This window comes from Citrus sinensis, chromosome 7 (assembly GCF_022201045.2).
Source record: "Citrus sinensis cultivar Valencia sweet orange chromosome 7, DVS_A1.0, whole genome shotgun sequence".
Classification (NCBI taxonomy): Eukaryota; Viridiplantae; Streptophyta; class Magnoliopsida; order Sapindales; family Rutaceae; genus Citrus; species Citrus sinensis.
In genome coordinates this window covers 14,376,438-14,403,743 of record NC_068562.1, presented here as the reverse complement: position 1 = coordinate 14,403,743, position 27,306 = coordinate 14,376,438, and the positions used below count along the sequence as shown (strand labels likewise).

Sequence of the window (27,306 nt, the reverse complement as noted above, 5' to 3'; positions counted from 1 at the left end):
TAATTTTGAAGACAAAATATTTGTAAGACTTACATTTTTCAAGAAATAAAATAAACAGAAATTATTGCAAAGGAGTTCATATTTTTTGTCTTTGATTTAAAAATAAATACATTAAAGCACTCTAAACTTAGTAACCCAATCAGCATCTTTTTCTTCTTCTTTTTGTGTCATATTACAATTTGGTTTTCAATTATTATTAGGGTAGTGAAAGTCCATACTTCTTGATCTTAAAGAATTTATAGGTGCAAAAATTGATATGGAATACATTCTTTAATTAATAAAAACTAATAAATAAAATTATTTTAAAAAATTTGTTTAAAACTTGACTTAATTCCATTGTTGCTAGTTATGCTATATTTATTAAAACAAATTTCTTTGAGTGTGCTGAATATTTTTATTGGTGTTTTTAGTAAATTAATTTAAATGATTTAAGTAGGGATACTTTTGGCATCTTAAAGAGTGTACAAAGTAAAAATTAGTTTTTCAAATTTAATGTATGAGTATATAAAGTAATAGAGTGTTTAGAGTACTTTTTAGAGTGTAAATAGCCCAACCTTTTTTTTTTTGTGAAAAAAGTTGTAACAAGATATTTGTTCATAGCATAGAATGAAAAACAATGTTATAAGAAATGAGCCGAACCAAGTTTTAAGTGACTTCTATAGTTTTATGCGGGTCTCCTACTAACTTTTTATTGTCGTAATTTTGGGCCTATGAAAATGGAAGATTCCTGTATTTGATGTACGCATTTAACCAAAAGATCCAATTTTCTTTGTTTTTTTCTACCAAGTCCTGGCAACATTAATTAGTTTGGACTTTTGTAGTACTTCTAGCTCCCAGTTTATACGTTGGGGGTGTAACTTCTAGGGAACTTCGGCCATCTTTTTCCCGTTATATGAATTCATCGCAAATCCCAAGTTTCATTGCTCCTCTCCGAGTTTCATTTCAGCAATTATTAAAACAATGCGATCAATTTTACTCTTATCATGGTCTTTCTTAATACCCTTTTTAGCCAATTATTTTGGGATCCAAATGGTTTTGGTTTCTGGCCAATGTCGGAGCGATCAACAATCTTTGTTACTCCAAATGAAGAACAGTTTCATATTAAGCAATGACAGTGTCTTTCCATCTACAAAACTGAGTCAGTGGAGTAGCCATCAAAGCTCCGATTGTTGTGATTGGAGCGGTGTAAGGTGCGATGAGGCTGGTCATGTTATTGGTCTCGACTTGAGCAGGGAACCAATCATTGGCGGACTTGAGAATGCGACTGGCCTTTCCGATCTTAAATATCTGCAGAGCCTCAATCTGAGTTTCACTCTCTTCTACGGATTCCAAATACCATCCAGATTGGGCAACCTGACAAATTTGACTCACCTGAATCTTTCCCAGGGTGGCTTCGCGGGGGAGATTCCCATTGAGATTTCAAGCTTGACAAGGTTGGTTACTCTTGATTTGTCAGGCCGTGAGCGCAGGTTGGTTCCTCTTGATTTGCCAGGCCGTGAGCGCTCAAGAGTATTTTCCTGGAGAATTGAGATCCCAAACTTAAGCTTGTTTCTGCAGAACTTAACAGAGCTCAGAGAATTACATCTTGATCGAATAGATTTGTCCGCCTCCGGAACTGAATGGTGCAAAGCTTTATCATTTCTACCCAATCTACAAGTTTTAAGCTTGTCTGGCTGTGATCTTTCAGGTCCAATCAATCATTACCTGGCAAAGTTACGGTCGCTCTCCGTGATTCGTTTGTATGACAATTACGGTCTATCCTCATGTACAGAGTCTTTGGCCAATCTGCTGAATTTGAAGACCTTGGATCTCAGCGAGTGTGGGTTGCAAGGGAAGTTTCCAGAAAAGATATTGCAGGATCCTACCCTTGAGACTCTTGACTTGTCAATTAACCAATTGCTTCAGGGTTCTCTGCCAAACTTTCCTAAGAATTCTTCTCTTCGGAACCTGATCCTCCTTGGCACGGGATTCTCAGGGACACTACCAGATTCCCTTGGGAACCTTGAAAATTTGACAAGGGTAGAGGTTAGAAGTTGCAATTTCACAGGGCCAATTCCCCCTTCAATGGCTAATCTTACCCAATTATTTCACATGGACTTCTCATCTAACCATTTCTCTGGTCACATCCCATCTCTTCACAAGTCAAGAAATCTCAACTACTTAGACCTTTCGTTCAATAATTTAAGTGGTGGGATCTCATCCACCTTCTGGGAACAACTTGTAAATCTCAATCTTGTTCTCTTGTCGCACAATTCACTTAATGGAAGTATTCCCAGATCTCTGTTTCTACTTCCAAATCTGGAGATGCTTTGGCTCTCCAACAACCAGTTTGAGAACCAACTTCCAGAAATTTCAAATGTGTCCTCGTCTGTTTTGTTTGACCTTGATTTAAGCGGCAACAGATTAGAAGGGCCTGTCCCCATTTCAATAATTTTTGAACTCAGAAACCTTTATACCCTCGATCTTTCTTCCAATAAGTTTAGCAGATTGAGACAGGCTTCAAGCAAACCACGGGTCATTCCTATTCTAAAAAACCAATCACAACTTTCTGGTTTGAACATTTCAAATAACCAAATACCTGGAGTAATACCAAATTGGATTTGGGAAGTCGGTAATGGCAATCTTAACTTCTTAAATCTTTCACACAATCTCCTAGTGAGCTTGCAAGAACCTTACTCTATTTCTAGTATCCGCTTGCTTGATCTGCACTCCAACCAGCTCCGAGGAAATATCCCTCACATGTCAACAAATACTTCCTACGTCGATTACTCCAACAATCATTTTACTTTCATCCCAGCTGACATTGGTAATTTCATGTCTAAAACTGAATACTTTTTCGCTGCAAACAATAGTCTCGTTGGAGTCATCCCGGAATCTGTATGCAAGGGTATCTATTTTCAAGTTCTTGACTTATCAAACAACAATTTGAGTGGCACAATTCCTGCATGTTTAATCGCCCGGAGTGAAACCACTCTAGGGGTTTTAAACTTAGGGAGAAACAACCTCAATGGCACTCTTTCTGACACAATATTTCCAAGAAATTGTGGGTTGCAAATTCTAGATCTCGGTGGAAATCAACTGCAAGGAGTGGTTCCAAAATCTCTTGCCAATTGCAATATGCTGCATGTTTTAGACCTCAAGAATAACCATATCAGTGATAATTTCCCGTGCTGGTTAGGGAATGCTTCTAGTTTGCAAGTTCTAGTTTTGCAATCCAACAACTTCTCCGGACACATTAGCTGTCCGAGAAATAATGTCTCCTGGCCTCTGCTTCAAATAGTCGACTTAGCATCCAATAAATTCAGTGGAAGACTATCACAAAAATGGTTACTTACCATGGAGGAGATGATGGTTGCTGAAACCAAATCCGGATCTGAGCTCAAACACCTTCGATATGAGATATCGAGCTACCAATTCTATGAGGTTGGAGTAACAGTTACAGTAAAAGGTGTAGAGACCATGCTACTGAAGGTCCCAAATATATTCACTTCCATTGACTTTTCAAGCAACAATTTTGAAGGGCCAATACCAGAAGAAATGGGACGATTCAAATCACTCTATGCTCTGAACATGTCGCACAATGCTCTCACAGGCTCGATACCATCATCTTTTGGGAACTTGAAACAGATTGAGTCCTTGGACCTCTCAATGAACAACCTCAGTGGGAAAATTCCTGCCCAGCTTGCAAGCCTAAATTTCCTATCGGTGCTAAATCTCTCATACAATAACTTAGTGGGAAAGATTCCGACAAGTACTCAACTCCAATCATTTTCACCGACCTCTTATGAAGGAAACAAAGGATTGTACGGACCTCCTTTGACGAATGACAGCCAAACACGTCCTCCTGAGTTACAACCTTCACCGCCACCAGCTTCAAGCGATGAAATTGATTGGTTCTTCATAGCCATGTCAATTGGATTTGCGGTAGGCTTCGGAGCAGTTGTTTCACCTCTAATGTTTTCCATGCAGGTAAACAAATGGTATAACGATCTTATCTACAAATTTATATATCGGCGATTCCGTGTGTGAAGTGATTTATATCTCTCCTTTTGAATAATCATGTAAGCTAGCTTTTGCTTTTCTCTTATGTCATAGATATTTGAGATTTCTTTTATTCCCTGTTTGATGAAGTTAACAAAGTTGACAATAATTTGAAATAAGGGCCTATCTATAACTGTTATTAAATCTTTATCTCAAAATTGGCTCCAATTTAGATCTATATTGGCTCAATTCACACGCAATATATCTTCGAGAGTCCGTACTAAATTAATATGTGCAAGATTCCTACACCAAGCTAGATACACAGCGATTCATGATCATATTCCATTTGTTTACTTGGAAGTTTTATAGAGTAGAAAGAAGAACTTAGAAAATAACTTTTGACGAAATGAATGAGTCATGAGTCCATCTAAGAAATGAGCCCAAAAACGCTTCAGGCCCCTGTGGCCTGGCCTAGTAATTTATGTTATGTTTAATTATTGAAATGAGAGTAAATACTATGAATTCTTTCCACTTCAATGTTTTCTTGCTTATATAATGAGGGGAATGAGAGTCTCACTCCATGGATCTCACTCATTTTCCCAGTAAGGAGTGGGATTCTCAATTCTATCGGGGCCACTCCCACCTCTTTCTTTATTATCCTTTCTTTATCAAATATAATAAAATTTATATTTATTAAAAATAAAATAATGTTACATTATTTAAAAATAATAGCATCATATTTATTTAAATAATATTATTATGTTTAGTTAAAAATAATAATTTATGTAATCTAAGTTAAAATTACCTAAAAATATTATTATTATATTCATAGAGAATTAATATTATTACAATATACTATCTTTATTTTAAAATATAATATTTTATATTTATTTAATATTAATAAATAGTTTATTTTGAGAAAATATTAATTATGTACTATATTATTAATAATAATGTTTCATTTTTTGCTCTTATAATAATTTTTAATTTACATAATTAAAATTAATAAAAAATTATGATTTACATAATTAAGAATATTAATAATTATTAGTAATTTATATAATTAAAATTAATAATAAATTAAATAATTTATTTTATAAATATATTTTTTATTTACTTTATAATTAAAAACTACAATATTTTAAATAAGGGTAAAAGTGTAATTTAAAATAATTTACTCCTAATCTAAGTCAAAGTAAAAACATATAAATACGATTCTCCTATTCCACACTCTCCTTTCAATGTAAGTAAACAACATATTTTCACTCACACTCCAAACTCCCAATCCCTAGATTCCCAAACCAAACCTTAGTTAAATGGTCTTCAAATAATTTTATTCAATTGTAACATGAGTTCAAATATTGAAAAAAATAGAATTAAAAATTTATAAAAAATTGATTTGAACTTTTGCCATCACTCTTACTTTTAAATAAATGAAAAAGAAAAACTCTCAAATAAACAAATAAAAGCTTTTAGTATGTGCGCCAATAACATTTTTATTGTCAATTATTTTGAGTTATTAATATTGTGCAATTTTTACATTGAATATAGTTGTACATAATTTATCTAACTTTAATATTATTTTGTTACCGACTTGTGTCTCAGCCATTAGCCAAGTGGTAAACTGCAATTCTTCCAAGTCCTCTTAAATTTTACTCTCCTAATTAAAAATTACGTAAAGATATGAATTTTCTCTATTGATTTTTGTAGGTAGAACAAATAACCTTCCAGTATTTGTAAGATAGAATTATAGGTTATGCTATAATAGAGTTGATCTAGATGGTGTATGAGTAGACTTCTAATTGTATAATACATATTAGTAAGGGGAAAAAGACATCTCCACTTGCAAAATGCGGGGAAGTAGTCACCAACACTCCTAAGTTTTCATAAAAGGATGTTAAGACTCATTTTGACTATTATACTCTTTATCTCTATTATCCCCAAAAAAATAGACTTTAAAATGTTTAATAAATACAAATATTATATAAATAATGTAATCTATGCAGCAGACTAATATTTTAATAAATTTAAATACATAAATTATTATATTTATTTTAATAATATGTTTTTATTTATTGTAGAGACTTTAAATAATATGAATGAATTGAAAACCAATCTTCACAAGGAAAGAAAAGTTAGCCTTCACATGGAAGTATGGAAGGAAAGACTAACCTTTATAAAGAAGGAAAAAGCAACCTTCAAAAGGAAAGAAAGACAAAAAGATGAAAATGGGGAAAAAAGTTATTAATAGTAAATAACACTAATTAATAATTAGTAATAGTGACACTTAATATAATAAAATTACATGAAATTAAAATAAAATTGAATAGAAACAAATACAATATCAATTATCACAATGCAATTAGTAAGTGTCTATTTGCTATGACTTATTTAATAGTTATAAGTATTTATTTAATCCCATAAGCTCTTAATCAAATTTTTTGTTATTGTTTGATTATTTGTTTAGTAGAATTTTTTAATATTAAATAAGATATTTGGTGTCCACTATCAAAAGCTTAAATTTTGGACTTTTGAGAGTAAAAGTTGAAATTTTTTTTTTGTAAAATACTAAAATGTTTAAAATATTATTTACTTATTTGACAACTTTATTTCATTATTTTTCATAACCTAACTTTAAAAAACTTGCATATTAAAATAATTTTTATAACTTTTAATAAAATATTGACAACTAAAAAATTAAAATTTTTGCATAAAATATCTATTTGTAAAAACTCTGCTAATATAAACCTATTTAAATAAACTGAATTTAAAAAGCTCCAACCTAAATACAACTAGAATTTTTTTTTTAATATTTAATTGTCTGGCTGAAGGATCGGACTCAGACTTTCTTGATAAACCCCTAGACCGAGCCGGATCCGGCTCAATTTCGAACACCTTAAGTCCTAATCCGACTCGAAGCCTAAAAGTGGAGCCGAAGCCTGGCTGGGCCGGGCGCTCACTTTTCTGCCATCTCTAGCGGCAACTCAACTCAAGCCTTGGCTGGATGGTCGTAGTTTTTGCGCGGTTCAGTTAACAGGCGTTGATACAACGCCACGCGGGGTATGCGCAGAGTCTTAACCGACACCCACTACATTTCTCCTCTGTCCTCTCTATTACTTCTCGATTCCCTCTTCGTTCAAATCATCACCGAATCAACTAATAATCTTTCTCTCTGTCACTCACTAACTAAATATCACGAAACGATAAAAAATTAGCAAGTTAATAGCAAATTAACTGAACTTCTTCAAGCAATAATGGCTACTTTCGGTGCTGCTGCCGTTGCCACCAATCAAAACCCTAACAAGTCCATCGAGGTATACTTTATTTATTTATTTTCTTTATTATTTTTTCTTTCCGATAATCTTTAAAAATTATTTACCGTTAAATTTCTTGTCGGTTTCTTGTGTATGATGAACTTGGCGACTGTTGAATTAATGCTTATGGTGATGTTATTATTAGGATGAAGTAGAAAGTTATATAAATTATTTATTATACATTTTTGTCAGGGTTAAGCTTAATTGCTTGTGTTAATGTAAAAATTAACTCTACATTTTCGGATAAAGATTTTTTTTTTAAATGCTGAATATATATGCGAAGCTATGATCATTTGTTTGCTTGCTGTCTTGCTGAACGGATTGTTGAAAGCGAACCAATTGCTAAGCTTGTGAATGTGTTGGAGTTTCAGTGTAAAAGAACAGTAGTTACTAGTTAGTAAGTGAATCATCAGGCTTGCTAGTAGTGCTTGGAAGTTTATAGTGTGATTTTCATACAGAAGACATTGAAGTAAGAATTTTCACTTCTTCTTTTTATATGAATTTAAAATTGCAGTCTATGTGGCATTTTGGTTCGGCCAGTAAATTGCTTTTATTATTAGAAGTTCATCTGTTAGAAGTCTTCATTGTGTAGTTGAGTGTAATGACCTTCTTGCTAAGTTGGACAATATGTGCACGTGGATAGTTAAGTGGTCAGTTCACATGACCTCAAACAGAAGAGTGACCATGTTGTGTTCAGATGAATGAATGGAAATGTTGGGCGTGTTTAGCTCTGCCATGCTAACTTGTACTGACAATTACCGATGCTCAAAGTGGATCTATGGACTCTCAAATTGTCGGCACTCTTTTCCCATACTTATATAATTTAGGCGTTGTTTAAAGAGAAACGCCCTTGATGAGTGCCTTAATATCGTAGGTTTTTGTCTTTCTTTCTTCTCTAAGTTGTGTGTCATTCTCTTTTCTTTCTCCTTTTGGGTTTACAGTATATCCTTTCATTTCTATTTGGTATCTGATGTGGTCAACAGTTTACTGTGTCTCCATGTGGTGCCATGTGCACTTTGTATGATTTTGCGTGTAGTTGATCAGTCACTTGTACTCTCTTGATGTTCTTGTATTTGAGATCTTTATCCTCTTGATGTTCCAATATGTAATTAGGTACTGGGATACAAGGCAGCCAAATCCTGTGCGCACTCAACAGCTGCCTGACCGCTGCTATGCGCTCCGCTTATGGTTGTTGGAACTGCAGATAGAAATCTAGTTGTCTTCAACTTGCAGAATCCTCAGGTATCGTTTTTTATTCCATGAGAGCATTGATTTATACGTGTAAATTAAATGGGCAAATTTGGTGCTGGCAGCTGAAGCATGTGTTTTGAGTGGCAGCAGTTGCTGTGACACTAGTAGTTGGTTGACTTTGATTTAAAATTTAACTTGAACCCATCTTTTTTAATGTGGAATGGAAACAATAATTATTTGTTGACTGTTTTTGGAATTGAAAGCTATCGTACCGTATGGAACCACCTTCCCTTGTATTTAAAAGGGTTTCTCAATGTCATGGAGCATCCTGTATAAAATTATTGTATGATTTCTTTTGTTGCCAGATATTTTTCTTCTGATTGGTGTTGTCTGGAAAAGGGTTATTTCTCGATATCATTTTGTTTGTGTACAAGGAGGAATGGATACTATAATAAACTGGTCTACTGAGAAGAGCTTGATGTTTGTAGATTTGCCAACATATATACACTACAGTTATAGTATGTATTTCCATGTCTTCAATATTCCTTTTTAATTGAAAAAAATAGCAATTTGGAATGGGTTTATTTGCCTTATATCTTTCAATTTTATTTGATAATTTCAGTCATGCTTTATCTGTTCTTATGTGATGATGATATAAATAAGATATAATAGCTCCTAGAAATTTTGAAATCTGGCTAATTTAGAAATTTGAACTAAAGGTTGGGTACAATACTATATCTTCATACACACTATCATGAGAGTTTAGATAACGGTTTCCGCATTACCTGTATTACAATTTACCATATATGGTACATGCTTATTGCAACATAAAAATGGTCAAGAGGCGATGAATTCTTGTTACTATTTAACTTTTTTGTTGGGTATTTATTGATTTCCATATTTTACCTTCATGTATTGTTCTTTTTATATTTTGTTTCACTTATTTATATCTAATATATGCATTTTCTTCCGAGTATGTCTAATCATTGTTTAATGCTACCAGACTGAGTTCAAGAGAATCAATTCCCCTTTGAAGTACCAGACGAGATGTGTTGCTGCCTTTCCTGACCAGCAAGGTTTCTGGGTATGCATTCATTTATTTTTATCTCTCTTTTCTCGTTCCTCATGGTCTTTATTGTCGAAATATGAGGCATTGTCAATTGGGTTGCATATTCCCATGTTTCTAAATTTGCTTCCCCTGCCAGCAATGAGGGGCTAAGTTTAGCCTCAATTACGTATTCCACTTTCATCAACATTGGCTCCAACTTCTTTTCATTGAGATCACTGTCTTTTCTTCTAATCTTTGTGCTTCTCTTATTTTTTGGTTGTTGAATATGGTGTTATTCCGATAGGTTGGTTCAATTGAGGGAAGGGTCGGCGTTCTCCATCTTGATGATTCACAGCAAAGTAAGAACTTCACTTTCAAATGCCACAGAGACGGTAGTGAGACATGCTCTGTCATCTCATTAACTTCCATCCTGTAAGCTTCCTTTTAGTGCTTTCTGATTTCAAATTTTCAGTTACATAAAACGTTCGAGATGTAAAACTTAGAAATAAAAGTATACATTGGAGTGATATAATAGCTCATTTTGAGGTAACTTTAGTGATGCCACCCATATCTTACATAATTTTTCCCAGTATTTGTAATTTCTCTAAAGATTAGAGATCTTTCAAGTATTAGATCTTGGTGCCCTTAAGATGTTGGTATCATAGGAATTTTTATCCAACAGTGGAAATGTACTTTCTTTTGTGAGGATTTCGATGCTCAGTGCATATACTTTTGCTGTTATTAACATCATATGTTATCATATAAGATTTGTAGAGCAGGAGATGCACCTAAGTATTCTTCATTTTATAAGGTGAAGCGCCTACATCTATTTGTCAAATCTCATGTAATTGTTCTTTTTGTCCAGATACATCACACTTTTGCAACTGCTGGATCTGATGGTGCATTTAATTTTTGGGACAAGGATAGTAAACAGCGGCTCAAGGTGTTTTGACTTTCATTAAGTACTTCAATAACAATTATTGTTGTTGTCGTTATTGTTCTTCCTAGATGAAATACATAAAACAATGTGATTTTTACTGGATTTTCAGGCCATGTCAAGGTGCGGGCAACCTATACCTTGCAGTACATTCAATAATGATGGCTCGATATTTGCGTACTTGGTAAATAAATTCATCCATCTTCCTAAAGTCGACTTGGAGTCTCTTATCATCCTACTTTTCACACATGTTGGGATATATGCTTAAGTTCAAGATAATGGCAGGATTCTAGAAATCCACGCCTCTTTTCATTCTGTCTGTTTGCGTGATGCTTAGTCTTCTATGGCTCATGTTAATTCAAAGTTACCTGAATTTGCGTTTCCATGAAATTAAACAACTAAAAATTTCTGGTTCTTCCTGCTATGTTCTGATCCTGGCATAGCATAGTGCATTGATTTCTTGGACATTTAAACTTAAACTAGAAAAGTGTCATTCTAAATCTTATCTTGACATTTCCTGTAGGTGTGTTATGACTGGAGTAATGGGGCAGAAAATCACAACCCTGCAACAGCAAAGACTTATATCTATCTGCACTTGCCACAGGTTCGTTTACTTTTTTGTTCATATACTACCATCAATAGCGTATCTTTCATCTCTCAATTCTTGAGGATCGCCAATAATCCCATATCATCCAAAATCTATTTTGAAAATATTTCAAAATATCATTCAAAATATGTTGGCTCAAGCTCAACAAAGCACAAAATCAATGGGCCTACAACGACGATAAAATGATTATGATATGTCTTGATCTTATTGCAAGTGCGACAATAATAAAAAATAAAGTTGTTTACAGTATATGCAAATTATCATTACTCTTCAATGTCTATTTGAATGTGCATTATCAATTAACCGCAAATTGGGTTCTTATAATCATGAATCCAAATTCAAGCCATTCAATGGTTTAGCCCATTTTAGTAGGCTTATCAATTTTAATCAAAAGTTTATTAGACAAATTTAATGCATAAAAATAGAGTGCCTTGAAGTAAAAGCATACATTAAGATTTTTATGTGATTTGATGTCCAAATCCCTACTTCTACGAAGCCATGCTCAAATATCAAGACTGTAGGGGGGAAAGTGGCAATCTCCCTAAAATTAAGCATATAAGTAGACAACATAACGCAAAATTACCAAAATGATAAATAAAAATAAATATTGCATAATTAAATAAATAACAAGTGGAAAAATTTATTATTAGATTGTTAATGTCATGTTTGTGAAAGTTTATTATTCAAGTGTACGTTCTTATTTATTGAGAAATAATAATTTTTGTGATTAAACTTTATTTTGATTTTCTAGTATTCTTTAATCTAAGGATTAAGTTATTCTAAAATTTATAATTTTTATCCACTATATTTTTTATATTTTAATATCAATTTAATAATTAATAACAATTAATAATTATTATAATTTTGATATAATTAAATTTTATTAAAATAAAAATTATTTTGATAATAAAATTCAAACCAAACCCAAATGGTTTGATTTGGGTTGAGTTAAAAATATTGGGGTTGGTTTGGGTTGGATCCAAATTTTTATGGTTTGGTTTAGGTTGACTTAAAATCCAATCCAAATCAACCCATGTCCGCCCCTATATCAAGTGATTCATTAGATTTAAGAGATTAGAAACTATTGGAACCTTATATAATATGAGACTCTCTCTTGGTGATTGCTGCCATCTTGTTATAATCTCACCAAGTGAAAACTTTATGTGCACCACACATTTTTTGCTTCCTCTTCCTCGTAAGACTTTTAAGTCAACAGTATGTCGCCACTCTATAGAATTTATATTCTATGAACACGTGGTCCCTTCTCCCATCTCCCAAAAAGACTAAAGATAATGTCTCTCAATTAAAGAATGATCCGAAGGTTGTAGCCTTTGATGTAGAATCATTGTACTGCTCCAACGATTTTTACTCCGCAAAAACTGGATGACATGGCCATCGAGATGATCATAAAAGAAGTTGGTAGAATTAAAGTTTTATATTCTGTATGCTTGTTTGTCTGGCAAGAAAATGAAGGAAATTTTGTTGACTTAGAGAGGAAAATCAGAAACTGAATTCATTATGATTTGATACAATAGACTGAGATTACAATACAGTATATATATAGTAGCATCTGGAACTTTGTGAATGTAGCAGAATCATATGCACACACTACTATTCACCACAACATTTTGGTGGGAAATAACAGACTTATAACAAACTTTTAACAACATGCATAATAATCTTCCAGTAGCTTGTGTAGCGTGGCATCTGACTCATTACTTCACTTAACAATTTGCTGACATCACAGAGCCTCACAGAGCTGACTCAACTTATTCTTAACAGGTAGTGGACAATCAAGAAGACAGCAGACACCAAGGCAACAAGAATAATGAAAATTGCAAAGTGCGCGATCCGTTGATATCCATGATCAAATGATTAATTTTTTTCAAATCAAGGAGTGTTTTTATTATCAGAAGTACCATGTTTACTGATTATAAAGAATTGTTAAATATAAAATTAGCAGTAAAATAATTGTTAAGCAAATAAAAATCTATCCAATCACTGTAAAGGCTTTTCCAAATCTAACAGCATAACACAAAAGTATTAGTTTTTTTTTTCTTTTTTCATTTTTTGAGAAATCCTTTATTCTTTTTTAATTTGTTGCAAATATATACATACGATTTAAAATAACTAAAAATTACAGGACCCTAAATTAGCAGTAATCTCGAAAATCTGTTCTTACTAATGTTGCTTTGGTGGAAATCGACCTTATTTAAAGGGTGAGCCCCATGCCATTGGGCTACAAGCAGAAGTGGCCCATAAATAGTTGAGTATCTAAAATACTAAAATTATATCATCTCCATTGTCCAGAACACTTTATATATGCATTTCCAGTTTTGCCGCTATTTGTGCATCCCTAGTATACTTTAAGCGTTGAAGAGGTCTGATGGAAAGAAAAAAAAAATTGATTAGAATCCTTCGTTTCTAGGGGATCATAAAAGGCTTTATTATTTTCTTTTTTGAGTGATGCTTTTTACACACAAAAATGCACAAAGCTAGTGAAAGATGAATCTATTCACTTTATCAATTCAATAATGATATAGTACAAATAATTTTATACAAATTGGTATGTACAAACTGATGTGGTATAAAGAAATTTATTGAAAAGTGACACATATTATTTTTTTAATTATGTGAATCCTGGTTTTATAGAACCAACCTTCGATTTTTTAAGATTGTTAACAGCAGAGGGGTGATATTCAAAATTATTGATCGAACAGGTATAACTTATTACCTGATTCTTCTTTAATTACAAGAATTCTGATCATCGAAGGTTTTTGGGCCTTCCCAAATCAAACTTGGCTGTGGTTGGACTAATCATTTCTTTTAGTATTCTCGCAGTAGATCACTTTCACAGTTAATTGGAACTCCACTCGTGAGTCACGGACGCGGTAAGTGTAGACTTGGGAACTAGCTAAAGTCTTAGTATTAGGACCTGTTTGTTTTTATATATGATAATCAACACAAATCAGTCTAATGATTCAACGTTTATGAGTCGGCACGCAAGACTTAATTGGATAAGACTATTTTCAGCGTCAATCATATTTTATACGTTCTAAAAGAAAAGTCTTTGTTACTTTCTAATTAGTAAATTTCCTTTAAGATGAACTGTATCAACTGGGGCTAGTAATCAGTTGAGCTCAATGGAGCGTTATGTAGTCATCACTGTTGTTAATTTAGTAATGGCTTCATTCGTCGCCTTAATATTAACATTCGCTGCGAGGCCTTCTGTAATCGTCTTGATGCTGCTGACCGCAACTGCGTGTGGGATGATACCCTTGGGTTTGATTATTATTTGTTATGTGAAGAGAAATCCGGAAAGCAAAGGTACGTAAGAATAGTTAATTAATTTATCACGCATAGCATATATAACATATGATTGTTTGATCGAGTATATAGTACGAATATTTTTTATGTCTTCACCATTCAGGGGAGGATTTGATGCGATTTGATTTGGGTATGAACCGACAAGCTATTAACATAGAGCTTACTGAAGCAAATAAGCATGGAAACGGTGGAAAAAAGCAAATTGAATTGCCCTTTTTCAGTTTTTCCAGTGTTTGTGCAGCCACAAATAATTTCTCTGCCACAAATAAACTCGGGGAAGGTGGTTTTGGTCCTGTATACAAGGTAAAATTTTAATTTTGGCAACAAGCTTATGGACTAATTATTATTTAACAAGAACTACAATTTCAGGGAGTATTAGCAAAAGGAGATGAGATAGCTGTGAAACGGCTTTCAGGAAGATCTGGACAAGGATTGCGAGAGATGAAAAATGAAGCTTCGGTGATAGCCAAGGTTCAGCACAAGAATCTTGTGAGACTTTTGGGCTGCTGCATAGATAAAGATGAGAAGATTCTGATCTATGAATACATGCCTAACAAAAGCTTGGACTTCTTTCTTTTCGGTTAGTTATTGCATTTGTTTCTTATTCTTACATGTTCCTTACTTCAAATTTTATTCATACATTTGTTTGAACTAATATTTAATAAATAAAATTACATATCAAAAATTTATTTCAAAATTTATTTAAACTAGAATTTAGCCTATATTACATTTCCAAATTTTATTCATTAATTTATGTAAAATAGCATTTAGCATTTAATTTAAGATTAAACATATAATTACATTCAGTAATTTATTCAAACTACTACATAATACTAAATATCAAAATTATTCAATTATTAATTTATATTGAAATTGAATATCTAATATAATATTCAATAATTAACAATATAAATTTAAGAAATAATCATACTTTTTAAATAGCTTTTTTAACTTCCTTAAACTAAATTTAATATCAGTGGCGAAGCTAGCACTATTTTTTGGGGTGGGCTAGATTTTTTTTAAAACTCAATTACTTCTCAAAAAAATTATTCTATACAAATAAAATGATTAAAATACACTAGACAAGCAAGAAAAACTATAAAAGTACAATGTAAATAATAAAAAAATACTATCAACAAAATTTTGTCATGTGATTCTTCAGAAAAGAAAACTCATATATCGTATCTAAATTATTTTATCTGCGATAGTAATACATTAGAGATACTATCTGCGATAATAATACATTAGAGAATTATTAATTATTTTATCAAAAAATTTGACAAAAGTATAAGCTAATAACTAATTCAAAAACAGTATGAGCATGTGGGTGCGGCAGAGGCTAGCCGTCACCCATGAGGTGGCAACTTGATGACTTGAACAACTGAGTTTTGGGGAATTTAGACTTTGGATAATTGGATCAATTAGTTAGGGATTTAGGTGAGTTTTTCGATTTAGAGAAAATAGATATTGACTATAATTATTAGTTATATTTTTATATTTCACTATAAGTTTTTTAAAAAGAGTAAATTTATAATTGATTAATTTTTTTTCAAGAAACAGCTCGGGTTAGCCCCCTCATAACTTCGCCCCTATTTAATATGATCTCGTCCAATACTAAACCAAACACAAAACGTGACTATAAAATAATTCAGTCTTATCCAATCCAATTAAATCTTAATAACTAGTTCAATCCAATCCTTTGTTTGCCTAACCTAAAAGAATATTTAACATTTACTATTTCATTTAGCTATTTTTAAGTTTAATGATTAACATCATCCAATTATCAGATTTTTTATTAAAAAAAAATTAAGTCACTAGATCAATTTACGTTAGATAATGTGGTCTACATTTTTTTTGTTTTCATGCATAATGACGTTTAGTTCTTTTGTTGTAAATTAGATCCAACCAAGCGAATGTTATTAGATTGGGTAACACGTCTTCGGATTATTGAAGGGATAGCTCAAGGGCTTCTTTATCTTTATCAATATTCGAGAATGCGAATCATTCATCGAGATTTAAAAGCCAGTAACATCTTGTTGAATAAAGACATGAATCCCAAAATATCAGATTTTGGAATGGCAAGAATTTTTGGAGAAAATGAGTTACAAGCAAACACTAGTAGGATCGTCGGGACTTAGTAAGTGAATGACACAAATCAAAATTAAAGTGATTAAGTTATGCATAAATTACTGATTATTATTTATCAATTATTGAATTACAGTGGTTATATGTCCCCCGAATACGCATTCGAAGGAATATTTTCAATTAAATCTGATGTGTTTAGCTTTGGAGTATTGTTGCTTGAGATTGTAAGTGGCAAGAAGAACACTGGATTTTATCGAACCGACTATCTCAATCTGCTGGGTTATGTACGTAACAAAAGTCGTTGCACATATTCTTTTTATACTACTTAGGTGAAATTATATATTAATTCCCAAGTCATGCTTAGGTGTGGACACACACTTTTACAATGTGAAAACGTTTGGACTTTTGCACCTGACTATTTTTAAACTATTCTCTAAATCAAGTGTACGACTATCTAATAACATCGTATGGTTGTTTAGGCATGGGATCTGTGGACAAGCAACAGGACATTGGAGTTGATTGATCCAATATTAGAAGATGAATATTCCTCCAAGCATATGCTTTTAAGATACGTGAACACAGCTCTCCTTTGTGTACAAGAAAGTGCTGATGATAGACCCACCATGAATGATGTTGTATCCATGCTGACAAATGAAGCTGCAGCATTACTTCCTCCCAAGCAACCTGCTTTTTCATATGTAAGAAATACTGGGACTTCAACATTGTCCACCAGCAAGGTAGAAGATTGCTCAGTCAACCAAGTGACGATTTCAATTTTAGAAGCGCGCTAATTTTTATTTTAATGTGTATCGAGTCCTTTTTTGGGAAATGGATTCAAGGATTTTTCCAACAGTTGCAAAAGATTATGTAAGTTAATTCATACACTTTGGGGTTAGGTTGTTCTAATTACTCCTCTGATCCAATATTTGAACTGAGTTTCCTATTTTTGACTCGCTGGTACGTACCGACCATTTCTCAGAGTTTAAATTAAAGTTTAAATTAATTTTTTATTTTTTATTTTCTCCAAGATTCAAACTTACTTAGGTGATAATGTAAATAAGACTATTTGAAAACTACTATGCTAAACTCCTGAGACTAATTATTAGATATTATATGGAGTAATGACCCTGATTTTTATTGGTTCAACGGGATATGATACTATCACGAGTCTGATGTATAAAAAGCCATGCATGGAACCATTATTTTCGTTCAATGGGATCAGAATCAAGAAACTACGAACTTGGGGGGCAAAATCAACAATTTGTAAACCCACAGAGGGAGAGGATCAAAGCATATGTAAAGTCCAAGGAGATGAACTAAATTTCAATTAACGCCCTTATCTTGCTATGAATTATATAATTCTAATTCAAGAGAGACACTTTTAAATAAAACTTTAGACGTAATATTCACCATTATATTAAAGCTAACCAAAAGTTGATATTGAAGCTAACATGTCTTTTTTAGGGTAAAAGCTTGTTTAGTCCTTATATTATGAGCTTAGTGCCCATTTAATCCCTATATTTTTAAGAATATCTCAAAACGTCCTTACTATTAAATATTGACACTTATGCCATTATTTTTTATTTTTTATTTTTTTAGCATGCTCTTACAATTTTACACTCTTACAGTAATGTTTCTTTTTTAGATATTAATAAAAAAATTGGATAATCAAATTAAACCCAAAAATAAAATAAAAAACAAAAAATATATATATTAATTTTTGTGGAAGCCCATGTGTGTCCAAAAAAAATTAATTTTGTAAAAACTTAAGTTATCAATTTTGTAAAAAAATTAACATTTTAACTTCTCAGCAGAGTGTTCCACAAAAATTAATATATATATTGTTTTTATTTTATTTCATTTTTTGGTGTTAAACTGGTAATTTAATTTTTCTTTTTAATAATGTTTTAAAAAAGGAACATTATTGTAATAGGGTAATATTGTAAAAATAAGTCAAAATGAACAAAAGGTAATGTTAAGAATGTCAATAATTTAATGATAGTGATGCTTTGAGGTATTTTTAAAAATATAGAGACTAAACGGACACTAACCTCAAAGTATAGGGACTAAATGAGCTTTTACCCCCTTTTTTAAGTTTTAAAAACTAAAAAATTAATATAATAGATCTCCATATAATAATAAATTATTAATTATTCGTCTCTCTCTTAATATATTCCCTCTTTTATCTCTTTTTTTTCATCCTCTTACCCTTTTAAGTCTTGCCTACATTAATTAGTTTGAACTTTTGCATGGCATCAGTGCAAAAACTTAACCGACTGATAGAGCTGAAATGGACTTAAATTTTATTTTCACTCATTGACTATTTTCATGCAAAATTATTTTGTCCATCAAAATTCGTAGCAGGACATATATATTCGTTTCTATGTGTACATATTAAAAATAAAATAAAATAAAATAACAAGGAGAGAAAGGAGATCACCAAAATCACTATCAAAACGATAATGTTTTTATCACTGTTTTGTCACCGTTTTGCATTTTGTTCAAATAGCAGTACACAGATTTTGATTGTTTAGTGTTTGCTCCTAACTCATTCCCTTAAAAAATTATCTCTGTTTCTGTAATTAAAGGTCAAATCACAGATTTTGATTGTTTAGTCTGGCCGTATATATTATTTAAAGATCTAAGATTTTGTTATTCTGTTGTGACTGTTTTTTCTTTGAATCATTACTTTGTTGGTTAGTTACACGTGCAATGTTGAGGGGTAAAAGATATATGTAGAGGGGAACACGTCATACGAAGGAATGGAATGGCAAATATTTCTTCTTCTCTCTCCGTCTCTCCTGCTATCTCTGTTTCTCCATTAATTTCAATTCTTTTTGCTTCTTTTTTTGTTGGAGCCAGCACTTACTCGAACAGTGTAAATCTATGATATAAACTCTGAGTTGCAGAGTTGTATCACATTCCTCTTCGGCTGCTTCCTAATTAATTAACTTGGGCTACCTTTACTCTGCTATATTACATACACATTGCAACTTGCAAGTTCCATCCCTTCACTTCGTTTCATTTCAACTACTATTAAACCCAATCATGAGATCAACTTTACTCTTATCATGGCTTTTCTTGATACCCTTTTTAGCTAATTATTTTGGGATGCATATGGTTTTGGTGTCTGGCCAATGCCAGGGCCATCAAAAATCGCTATTAATCTGGATGAAGAACAGCTCCATATTTGACGTTGAAATTAATAATTTATGTTTTATTTTGAATTATAAGTTAATTACCTCTTACAAAAATATGAAATAATGAGGCTGCCGATGTGCCTTAAAGAGCGATAGCAAGATTACTATAGAAAAACACGCGCGATCGGATACAAAATTGTAATGACACAACCAAGCCATACATTTTATATGAGGAACCCATTAATTATGAGATAGAGATTAAACAAAGTTATGATGAATATGATTAATTTTATCTATCAAATCAATCTAACCACTTTTTAATTAACTAGAGACGATTATCATTTTGTACATGTGGGTCCAATCCACAGAGAGCTTCGCCGAAGCTGAAAGCAGCGGGCAAAGTAGCGGATACTCATTATGTGATTGATCTTTGGATCCTTACATTACATATGAAAGATCAACAATACATATAGAGCTAGCTTTAAACACCAGTTGAACAGGGAGATCTTTTATTATAATGGAGTTAACAAAATAGCTATTAGAAGGATTTTTGTTTTTGAAAATTCTAGTCTAAAAACCTTGTAAATAATTGCTATTGTAACAAAAATATGGAATGTGGTTTTTTCTTATATTAAAAGTTGGAAGGTGGTCAAAGTGTAAATTTCCCAATAATTTTCCAACGTGTCTATGAATCTTGTGTCGGCTCTTCATAAAACCTGTAAAACCACTATCAATTGTTAGCTGTATCCTTACGAGACTTTTCGAAGTCTACGGGTCCCGCAAGCAAATCAAAGTTGAGTTTGACGCGAAAACGAATTGCATTCAATCAATTTTAAGATTTTTTTTAACATAGTAGAGGAATAGTGAAAGTCTAAATTAATTCTTTTTATTATACTTATTTCAAGATTCAAACTCACCTGATTAATTAAGTAAATCTGTTTAATTATTGGATCTTATAATGAATAAAGACCCTGATTTTTATTGGTTGAATAAGGTTTGATGCTAATTAATATACTGCAAAAGGCAGAAAGAATCCTAATTAATATAAGCAGCGATGCATGGAGCCATGATTTTGGTTCAACGGGATCAGAATCAAGAAACTACGAACTTGGGGAGGCCAAGATCAACAATTTGTAAAACGATGGAGTAGGAGGATCAGAACATATATAGAGATTCCAAAGAAATGGACTAAATTTTAATTAATACCCTTATCTTCCTATGAATTATATAATTATAATATTGTAATAATCACAGATTTACTAAGTCCCAACGATTCCATTGGTGCTTGTTTCTAACTCATTCCCTTCAAAATCCTATCCCTCATTTCAAAATTATTTTAATTAGTTTCCAAGTCTACGCCTAAAAGCTAAAAACTTTTAGTTTGCTTTGAATAATACTAAAAGTTTTTGCTTTAATTTTCTCTTATACTTACTTTGGTATACTTTCTAAATATAGCTTATTAAATAGAGTTTTTATTAGTAAAGCTTTTATAAATAGCGTTTTTATAAAAATAATTTTAGTTATTTGTTTGTCAATGGAAGCTTTTATTAAAAATTAAAAAATTGTTTAATAAGCATGTTTTTTAAAATTATATTATGAAATGAATGAAATAAAATTATCGAATAAATAAATGATATTTTAGGTGTTTTAACATTCTTAAAAATAACTTTTTTAACATTTACTCCCAAAAACCCAAATTTTGAGTTTTTACTAGTAGAGAAAAAAATAACTTATTTAATTTTTAAAAGCTCTACTAAATCTTAAAAGAGTTTATATAATTAAATAAGTATTTATATCCATTAGATGAAGTATGCCAAACATACATAATGTCTTATTTGTTTGAGATTTCTTTTCTTCTCTCTGTTTGACAAAGTTAATAAAATAATTAACAAGAATTTCAAATAAGGGCCTTTGCCTTCTGTCATTGAGACAATATTCATCTCCAAACTGGTTCCACCGTAGATACATATTGTATGGGCAATATTCATAGATGATCTCTAAGAATTCATGCACAATTTTAGTTGCAATAAGATATAGGCTATTTCCACATTAAAAACTACTCTGAGCACTCTGGTTTTAATAAAATAATTTAATTACAAAATTAATCATCATATAAATTACTATTAAGATTTATTTATTAATGAGCCAATACAACTTAATTACTTTAAAACTCATATATACACTCATTATTTAACATATAATCTTTTATATCTAACATCTTAAAATATAATTCATTGAACATGCACCAAATCAATTTTTAAATAATTTTAAACATAAAATATTTGTAAGACTTACATTTTTCTAGAAATAAAATAAACTGAAATTATTGCAAAGGTGTTCGTTTTTTTGTCTTTAATTTAAAAATAAATAAATTAAAGCACTCTAAACCTAATAACCCAGTCAGCATCTTCTTCTTCTTCTTCTTCTTCTTTTTTGTGTCAGATTACAATTTGGTTTTCAATTATTATTGGGGTAGTGAAGTCCATACTTATTGATCTTAAAGAATTTATAGGTGCAAAAATTGATATGGGATACATTCTTTAATTAACGAAAACTGATAAATAAAATTATTTTAAAAATTTTGCTTAAAACTTGACTTAATTTCATTGTTGCTAGTTATGCTACATTTACTAAAACGATTTTCTTTGAGTGTGCTGAATATTTTTATTAGTGTTTTGAGTAAATTAATTTAAATGATTTAAGTAGAGATACTTTTGGCATCTTAAAGAGTGTACAAAATAAAAATTAATTTTTCAAATTTAGAATTTGTGTATAGAGTACCTTTTTTTTTTTTTTCCAAAGAAGTTGTAACAAGATATTTATTCGTAGTATACAATGAAAGACAATGCTAAAAGAAATGAGCCCAACCAAGTTTTAAGTGACTTACTTCTATAGTTTTATGCGTGGATCTCCCACTAACTTTTTACTGTCGTAATTTTGGACCTATGGAAATGGAAGATTCCTGTATTTGATGCAGGCTTTAACCAAAAGATCCAATTTTCTTTCTTTTTTTTTTTCTCCCAAGTCTTGGCAACATTAATTGGTTTGAACTTTTGTAGTCTTCTAGCTCCCAGTTTATACGTTGGGGGTGTAACTTCTAGGGAACTTCGGCCATCTTTTTCCTGTTAAATGAATTCATCGCAACTCCCAAGTTTCATCACTCCTCTCCGAGTTTCATTTCAGCAATTATTAAAACAATGCGACCAATTTTACTCTTATCATGGCCTTTCTTGATACCCTTTTTAGCCAATTATTTTGGGATACATATGGTTTTGGTTTCTGGCCAATGTCAGAGCGATCAACAATCTTTGTTACTCCAAATGAAGAACAGTCTCATATTAAGCAATGACAGTGGCTTTCCATCTACAAAACTGAGTCAGTGGAGTAGCCATCAAAGCTCCGATTGTTGTGATTGGAGCGGTGTAAGGTGCGATGAGGCTGGTCATGTTATTGGTCTCGACTTGAGCTGGGAACCAATCATTGGCGGACTTGAGAATGCGACTGGCCTTTTCGATCTTCAATATCTGCAGAGCCTCAATCTGGGTTTCACTCTCTTCAAAGGATTCCAAATACCATCCAGGTTGGGCAACCTGACAAATTTGACTTACCTGAATCTTTCCCAGGGTGGCTTCGCAGGGGAGATTCCCACTGAGATTTCAAGCTTGACAAGGTTGGTTACTCTTGATTTGTCAGGTATTGTGCCCATAGAATATTCCTATACAGTTTGGATCGCAAACTTAAGCTTGTTTCTGCAGAACTTAACAGAGCTCACAGAACTGCATCTTGATCGAGTAGATTTGTCCGCCTCCGGAACTGAATGGTGCAAAGCTTTATCATTTCTGCCCAATCTACAAGTTTTAAGCTTGTCCGGGTGTGATCTTTCAGGTCCAATCAATCACTACCTGGCAAAGTCACGGTCACTCTCCGTGATTAGTTTGCATTACAATTATGGTCTGTCTTCAGGTACAGAGTTTTTGGCCCATCTGACGAATTTGAAGGCCTTGGATCTCAGCGAGTGTGGGTTGCAAGGGAAGTTTCCAGAAAAGATATTGCACGTTCCCACACTTGAGACTCTTGACTTGTCAATTAACCAATTGCTTCAGGGTTCTCTGCCAAACTTTCCTAAGAATTCTTCTCTTCGGGACCTGATCCTCTCTCACACGGGATTGTCAGGCACACTACCAGATTCCATTGGGAATCTTGAAAATTTGACAAGGGTAGAGGTTAGTAGTTGCAATTTCACAGGGCCAATTCCCCCTTCAATGGCTAATCTTACCCAATTATTTCACATGGACTTCTCATCTAACCATTTCTTTGGTCCCATCCCATCTCTTCACAAGTCAAGAAATCTCAACAACTTAGACCTTTCGTTCAATAATTTAAGTGGCGGGATCTCATCCACTTTCTGGGAACAACTTCTAAATCTCCAAATTGTTGTCTTGGGGCACAATTCACTTAGTGGAAGTATCCCCAGATCTCTGTTTCTACTTCCAAATCTGGAGATGCTTCAGCTCTCCAACAACCAGTTCGAGAACCAACTTCCTGAAATTTCAAACGTGTCCTCGTCTGTATTGTTTGACCTTGATTTAAGCGGCAACAGATTAGAAGGGCCTGTCCCCATTTCAATATTCTTTGAACTCAGAAACCTTTATACCCTCGATCTTTCTTCCAATAAGTTTAGCAGATTGAAACTGGCTTCAAGCAAACCACGGGCCATTCCTATTCTAAAAAACCAATCACAACTTTCTGTTTTGGACATTTCAGATAACCAAATATCTGGAGAAGTACCAAATTGGATTTGGGAAGTTGGTAGTGGCAATCTTAAGTTCTTAAATCTTTCACACAATCTCGTAGTGAGCTTGCAAGAACCTTACTCTATTTCTGGAATCCGCTTCCTTGACCTGCACTCCAACCAGCTCCGAGGAAATATCCCTTACATGTCACCAAATACTTCCTACGTCGATTACTCCAACAATAATTTTACTTCCATTCCAGCTGACATTGGTAATTTCATGTCTGAAACAGAATACTTTTACTTTGTCGCTGCAAACAATAGTCTCGCTGGAGTCATCCCGGAATCTGTATGCAAGGCTACCAATTTTCAAGTTCTTGACTTATCAAACAACAATTTGAGTGGCACAATTCCTGCATGTTTAATCACCAAGAGTAGCAGCACTCTGGAGGTTTTAAATTTAGGGAGAAACAACCTCAATGGCACTCTTTCTGACACAATATTTCCAGGAGATTGTGGGTTGCAAATTCTAGATCTCAGTGGAAATCAACTACAAGGAGTGGTTCCAAAATCTCTTGCCAATTGCAATATGCTGCAGGTTTTAGACCTCAGGAGTAACTATATCAGTGATAATTTCCCATGCTGGTTAAGGAATGCTTCTAGTTTGCAAGTTCTAGTTTTGCGATCCAACAACTTCTCCGGACACATTAGCTGTCCGAGAAATAAAGTCTCCTGGCCTCTGCTTCAAATAGTCGACTTAGCATGCAATAAATTCAGCGGAAGACTTTCACAAAAGTGGTTACTTACCATGATGGTGGCTGAAACCAAATCCGGATCTGAGGTGAACCACCTTGGAATTGAGATGCCGAGAAACCAATTCTATGAGGTTAGAGTAACAGTTACAGTAAAAGGTATAGAGATCAAGCTACTGAAGGTCCCAAATATATTCACTTCCATTGACTTTTCAAGCAACAATTTCGAAGGGCCAATACCAGTAGAAATGGGACGATTCAGATCACTTTATGCTCTGAACATGTCGCACAATGCTCTCACAGGCTCGATACCATCATCTTTTGGGAACTTGAAAGAGATTGAGTCCTTGGACCTCTCAATGAACAACCTCAGCGGGAAAATTCCTGCCCAGCTTGCAAGCCTAAATTTCCTATCGGTCCTAAATCTCTCATACAATAACTTAGTGGGAAAGATTCCGACAAGTACTCAACTCCAATCATTTTCACCGACTTCTTATGAAGGAAACAAAGGATTGTACGGACCTCCTTTAACGAATGAAAGCCAAGCACGTCCTCCTGAGTTACCACCTTCACCGCCACCAGCTTCAAGCGGTGAAATTGATTGGTTCTTCATAGCCATGTCAATTGGATTTGCGGTCGGCTTCGGAGCAGTTGTTTCACCTCTAATGTTTTCCGTGCAGGTAAACAAATGGTATAACGATCTTATCTACAAATTTATATATCGGCGATTCCGTGTGTGAAGTGATTTAAATCTCTCCTTTTGAATAATCATGTAAGCTAGCTTTTGCTTCTCTCTTGTGTCATAGATGTTTGATATTTCTTTTCTTCTCTGTTTGATAGAGTTAATAACGTTGACAATAATTTGAAATAAGGGCCTATCTATAACTATTGCTGAGACAATCTTTATCTCAAAATTGGCTCCAAGTTAGATCTATATCGGTGCAATTCACACACAACATATCTTTGTGAGTCCATAGTAAATTAATATGTGCAAGATTGTGTATGATTCCAACTCCAAGCTAGATACATAGCGATTCACGATCATATTCCATTTGTTCACTTGGAAGTCTTGAGTTATGAGCCCATCTAAGAAATGAGCCCGAAAAGGGTTGGGGGGTCCTTGTGGCCTGGCCGTGTAGTTTGATCAAAATATTAGTTTATATTATGTTTAATTTGAACTCTTGTAATTCTTCATACTCCAGTGTATGTTTTCTTTCTTATTTAAGGAGGGGAGTGGAACTCTCACTTCATAGATCTCACTCATTTTTTTTTTTTTTGCAAGGAGTTGAATTCTCACTTCTATAGGGGCCACTCCCACATCTTCTTTTCTTTATGTAATACAATAAAATTTATATTTATTAAATAAAATTATATTATATTATTTAAAATTAAAAACATTATATTTATTTAAATAATATTATTATATTTAGTTAAAAAATAAAAATTTATGTAATCTAAGTTAAAATTACTTAAAAGTAATACTATTATATTCATAGAGAATTAATAATATTACAATATACTATCTTTATTTGAAAAATAAAATTACTATATTTATTTAATATTGATAACTAATAATAATAAATGGTTTACTCTAAGAAAATATTAATTTTGTAATATATTATCAATAATAATGTTTTGTTTGTTTTGCTCTTATAATAATTTTTAATTTATGTAATTAAAATTAAAATCAATAAAAAATTATGATTTACATAATTAAGAATATTAATAATTATTAGTAATTTATATAATTAAAATAATGATAAATTAAATAGTTTATTTTATAAATATATTTTTTATTCACTTGTAATTAGAAACTACAATCTTTTAAATAAGGGTAAAAATATAATTTAAAATAATTAACTCCCAATCCAAATAAGAGTAAACATATAAATAAGATTATGACTCATATTATACATTCTTCTTCCAATGTAAGTAAACAACTTATTTCTACTTCCGATCCCTGAATTCCTAAACCACACCTTAGTTGAGTGGTTTTCAAACAATTTTATTTAATTGTAACTTGAGTTCAAATATTGATAAAATTAGAATTAAAAATTTCTAAAAAAATTATTTGAATTTTTTCCACCACTCTACTTTTTAAATAAATGAAAAAGAAAAACTCTCAAATAAACAAATAAAAGCTTTTAGTATGTGCGCCAATAACGTTTTTATTGTCAATTATTTTGAGTCAT

The 27,306-nt window shown here is 32.4% G+C and overlaps 3 protein-coding genes across 7 annotated transcripts in view; all 3 read left to right on the top strand.

The window, feature by feature from the left end:
* Window positions 1–27,306, top strand: part of LOC102614624 (protein RAE1-like) — a 51,873-nt gene that overhangs the window by 22,195 nt on the left and 2,372 nt on the right. The window contains exons 1-8 of one of the 4 annotated variants that reach the window (XM_052444289.1): window positions 6,866–7,295; window positions 8,424–8,537; window positions 9,490–9,570; window positions 9,839–9,966; window positions 10,400–10,477; window positions 10,584–10,655; window positions 10,995–11,075; window positions 12,861–13,099. The exons of 1 other annotated variant lie outside the window; for it this stretch is intronic. In XM_052444289.1, the coding sequence (XP_052300249.1) occupies window positions 8,481–8,537; window positions 9,490–9,570; window positions 9,839–9,966; window positions 10,400–10,477; window positions 10,584–10,655; window positions 10,995–11,075; window positions 12,861–12,864 (501 nt within the window). In that variant the 5' untranslated portion in view covers window positions 6,866–7,295; window positions 8,424–8,480 and the 3' untranslated portion in view covers window positions 12,865–13,099. Of the gene's footprint in view, window positions 1–6,865; window positions 7,296–8,408; window positions 8,538–9,489; window positions 9,571–9,838; window positions 9,967–10,399; window positions 10,478–10,583; window positions 10,656–10,994; window positions 11,076–12,860; window positions 13,100–27,306 lie in introns of those variants that run through there. 2 more of the 4 variants (XM_052444287.1, XM_052444288.1) reach the window with 2 other exon arrangements.
* Window positions 828–26,048, top strand: LOC127903715 (receptor-like protein 6). Its single transcript, XM_052444279.1, has 2 exons — window positions 828–3,471; window positions 25,297–26,048. Exons 1-2 carry the CDS (start codon window positions 961–963, stop codon window positions 25,852–25,854), a joined length of 3,069 nt encoding a protein of 1,022 aa, XP_052300239.1. The 5' UTR covers window positions 828–960; the 3' UTR covers window positions 25,855–26,048.
* Window positions 13,683–17,522, top strand: LOC102620661 (G-type lectin S-receptor-like serine/threonine-protein kinase CES101). 2 transcript variants are annotated; one of them, XM_052444282.1, is made up of 6 exons: window positions 13,683–14,405; window positions 14,647–14,708; window positions 14,775–14,985; window positions 16,305–16,542; window positions 16,627–16,774; window positions 16,970–17,522. In XM_052444282.1, the coding sequence occupies exons 1-6, from the start codon at window positions 14,222–14,224 to the stop codon at window positions 17,279–17,281; spliced, it is 1,155 nt and encodes a 384-aa protein (XP_052300242.1). In that variant the 5' UTR covers window positions 13,683–14,221; the 3' UTR covers window positions 17,282–17,522. The 2 variants fall into 2 exon arrangements, with proteins under 2 accessions (XP_052300242.1, XP_006465248.3); XM_006465185.4 differs by having other exon boundaries at window positions 13,709–14,405; window positions 14,509–14,708; window positions 16,970–17,509.

Coding starts and splice junctions, on each gene's coding strand:
- LOC127903715 (XM_052444279.1), top strand. CDS start 961: ATGCGATCAATTTTACTCTTATCATGGTCTTTCTTAATACCCTTTTTA. Junction 3,472..25,296: donor TAGAGACCATGCTACTGAAG/GTCCCAAATATA, acceptor AAGCTACTGAAG/GTCCCAAATATATTCACTTC.
- LOC102620661 (XM_006465185.4), top strand. CDS start 14,222: ATGGAGCGTTATGTAGTCATCACTGTTGTTAATTTAGTAATGGCTTCA. Junction 14,709..14,774: donor GTTTTGGTCCTGTATACAAG/GTAAAATTTTAA, acceptor CTACAATTTCAG/GGAGTATTAGCAAAAGGAGA. Junction 14,986..16,304: donor CTTGGACTTCTTTCTTTTCG/GTTAGTTATTGC, acceptor GTTGTAAATTAG/ATCCAACCAAGCGAATGTTA.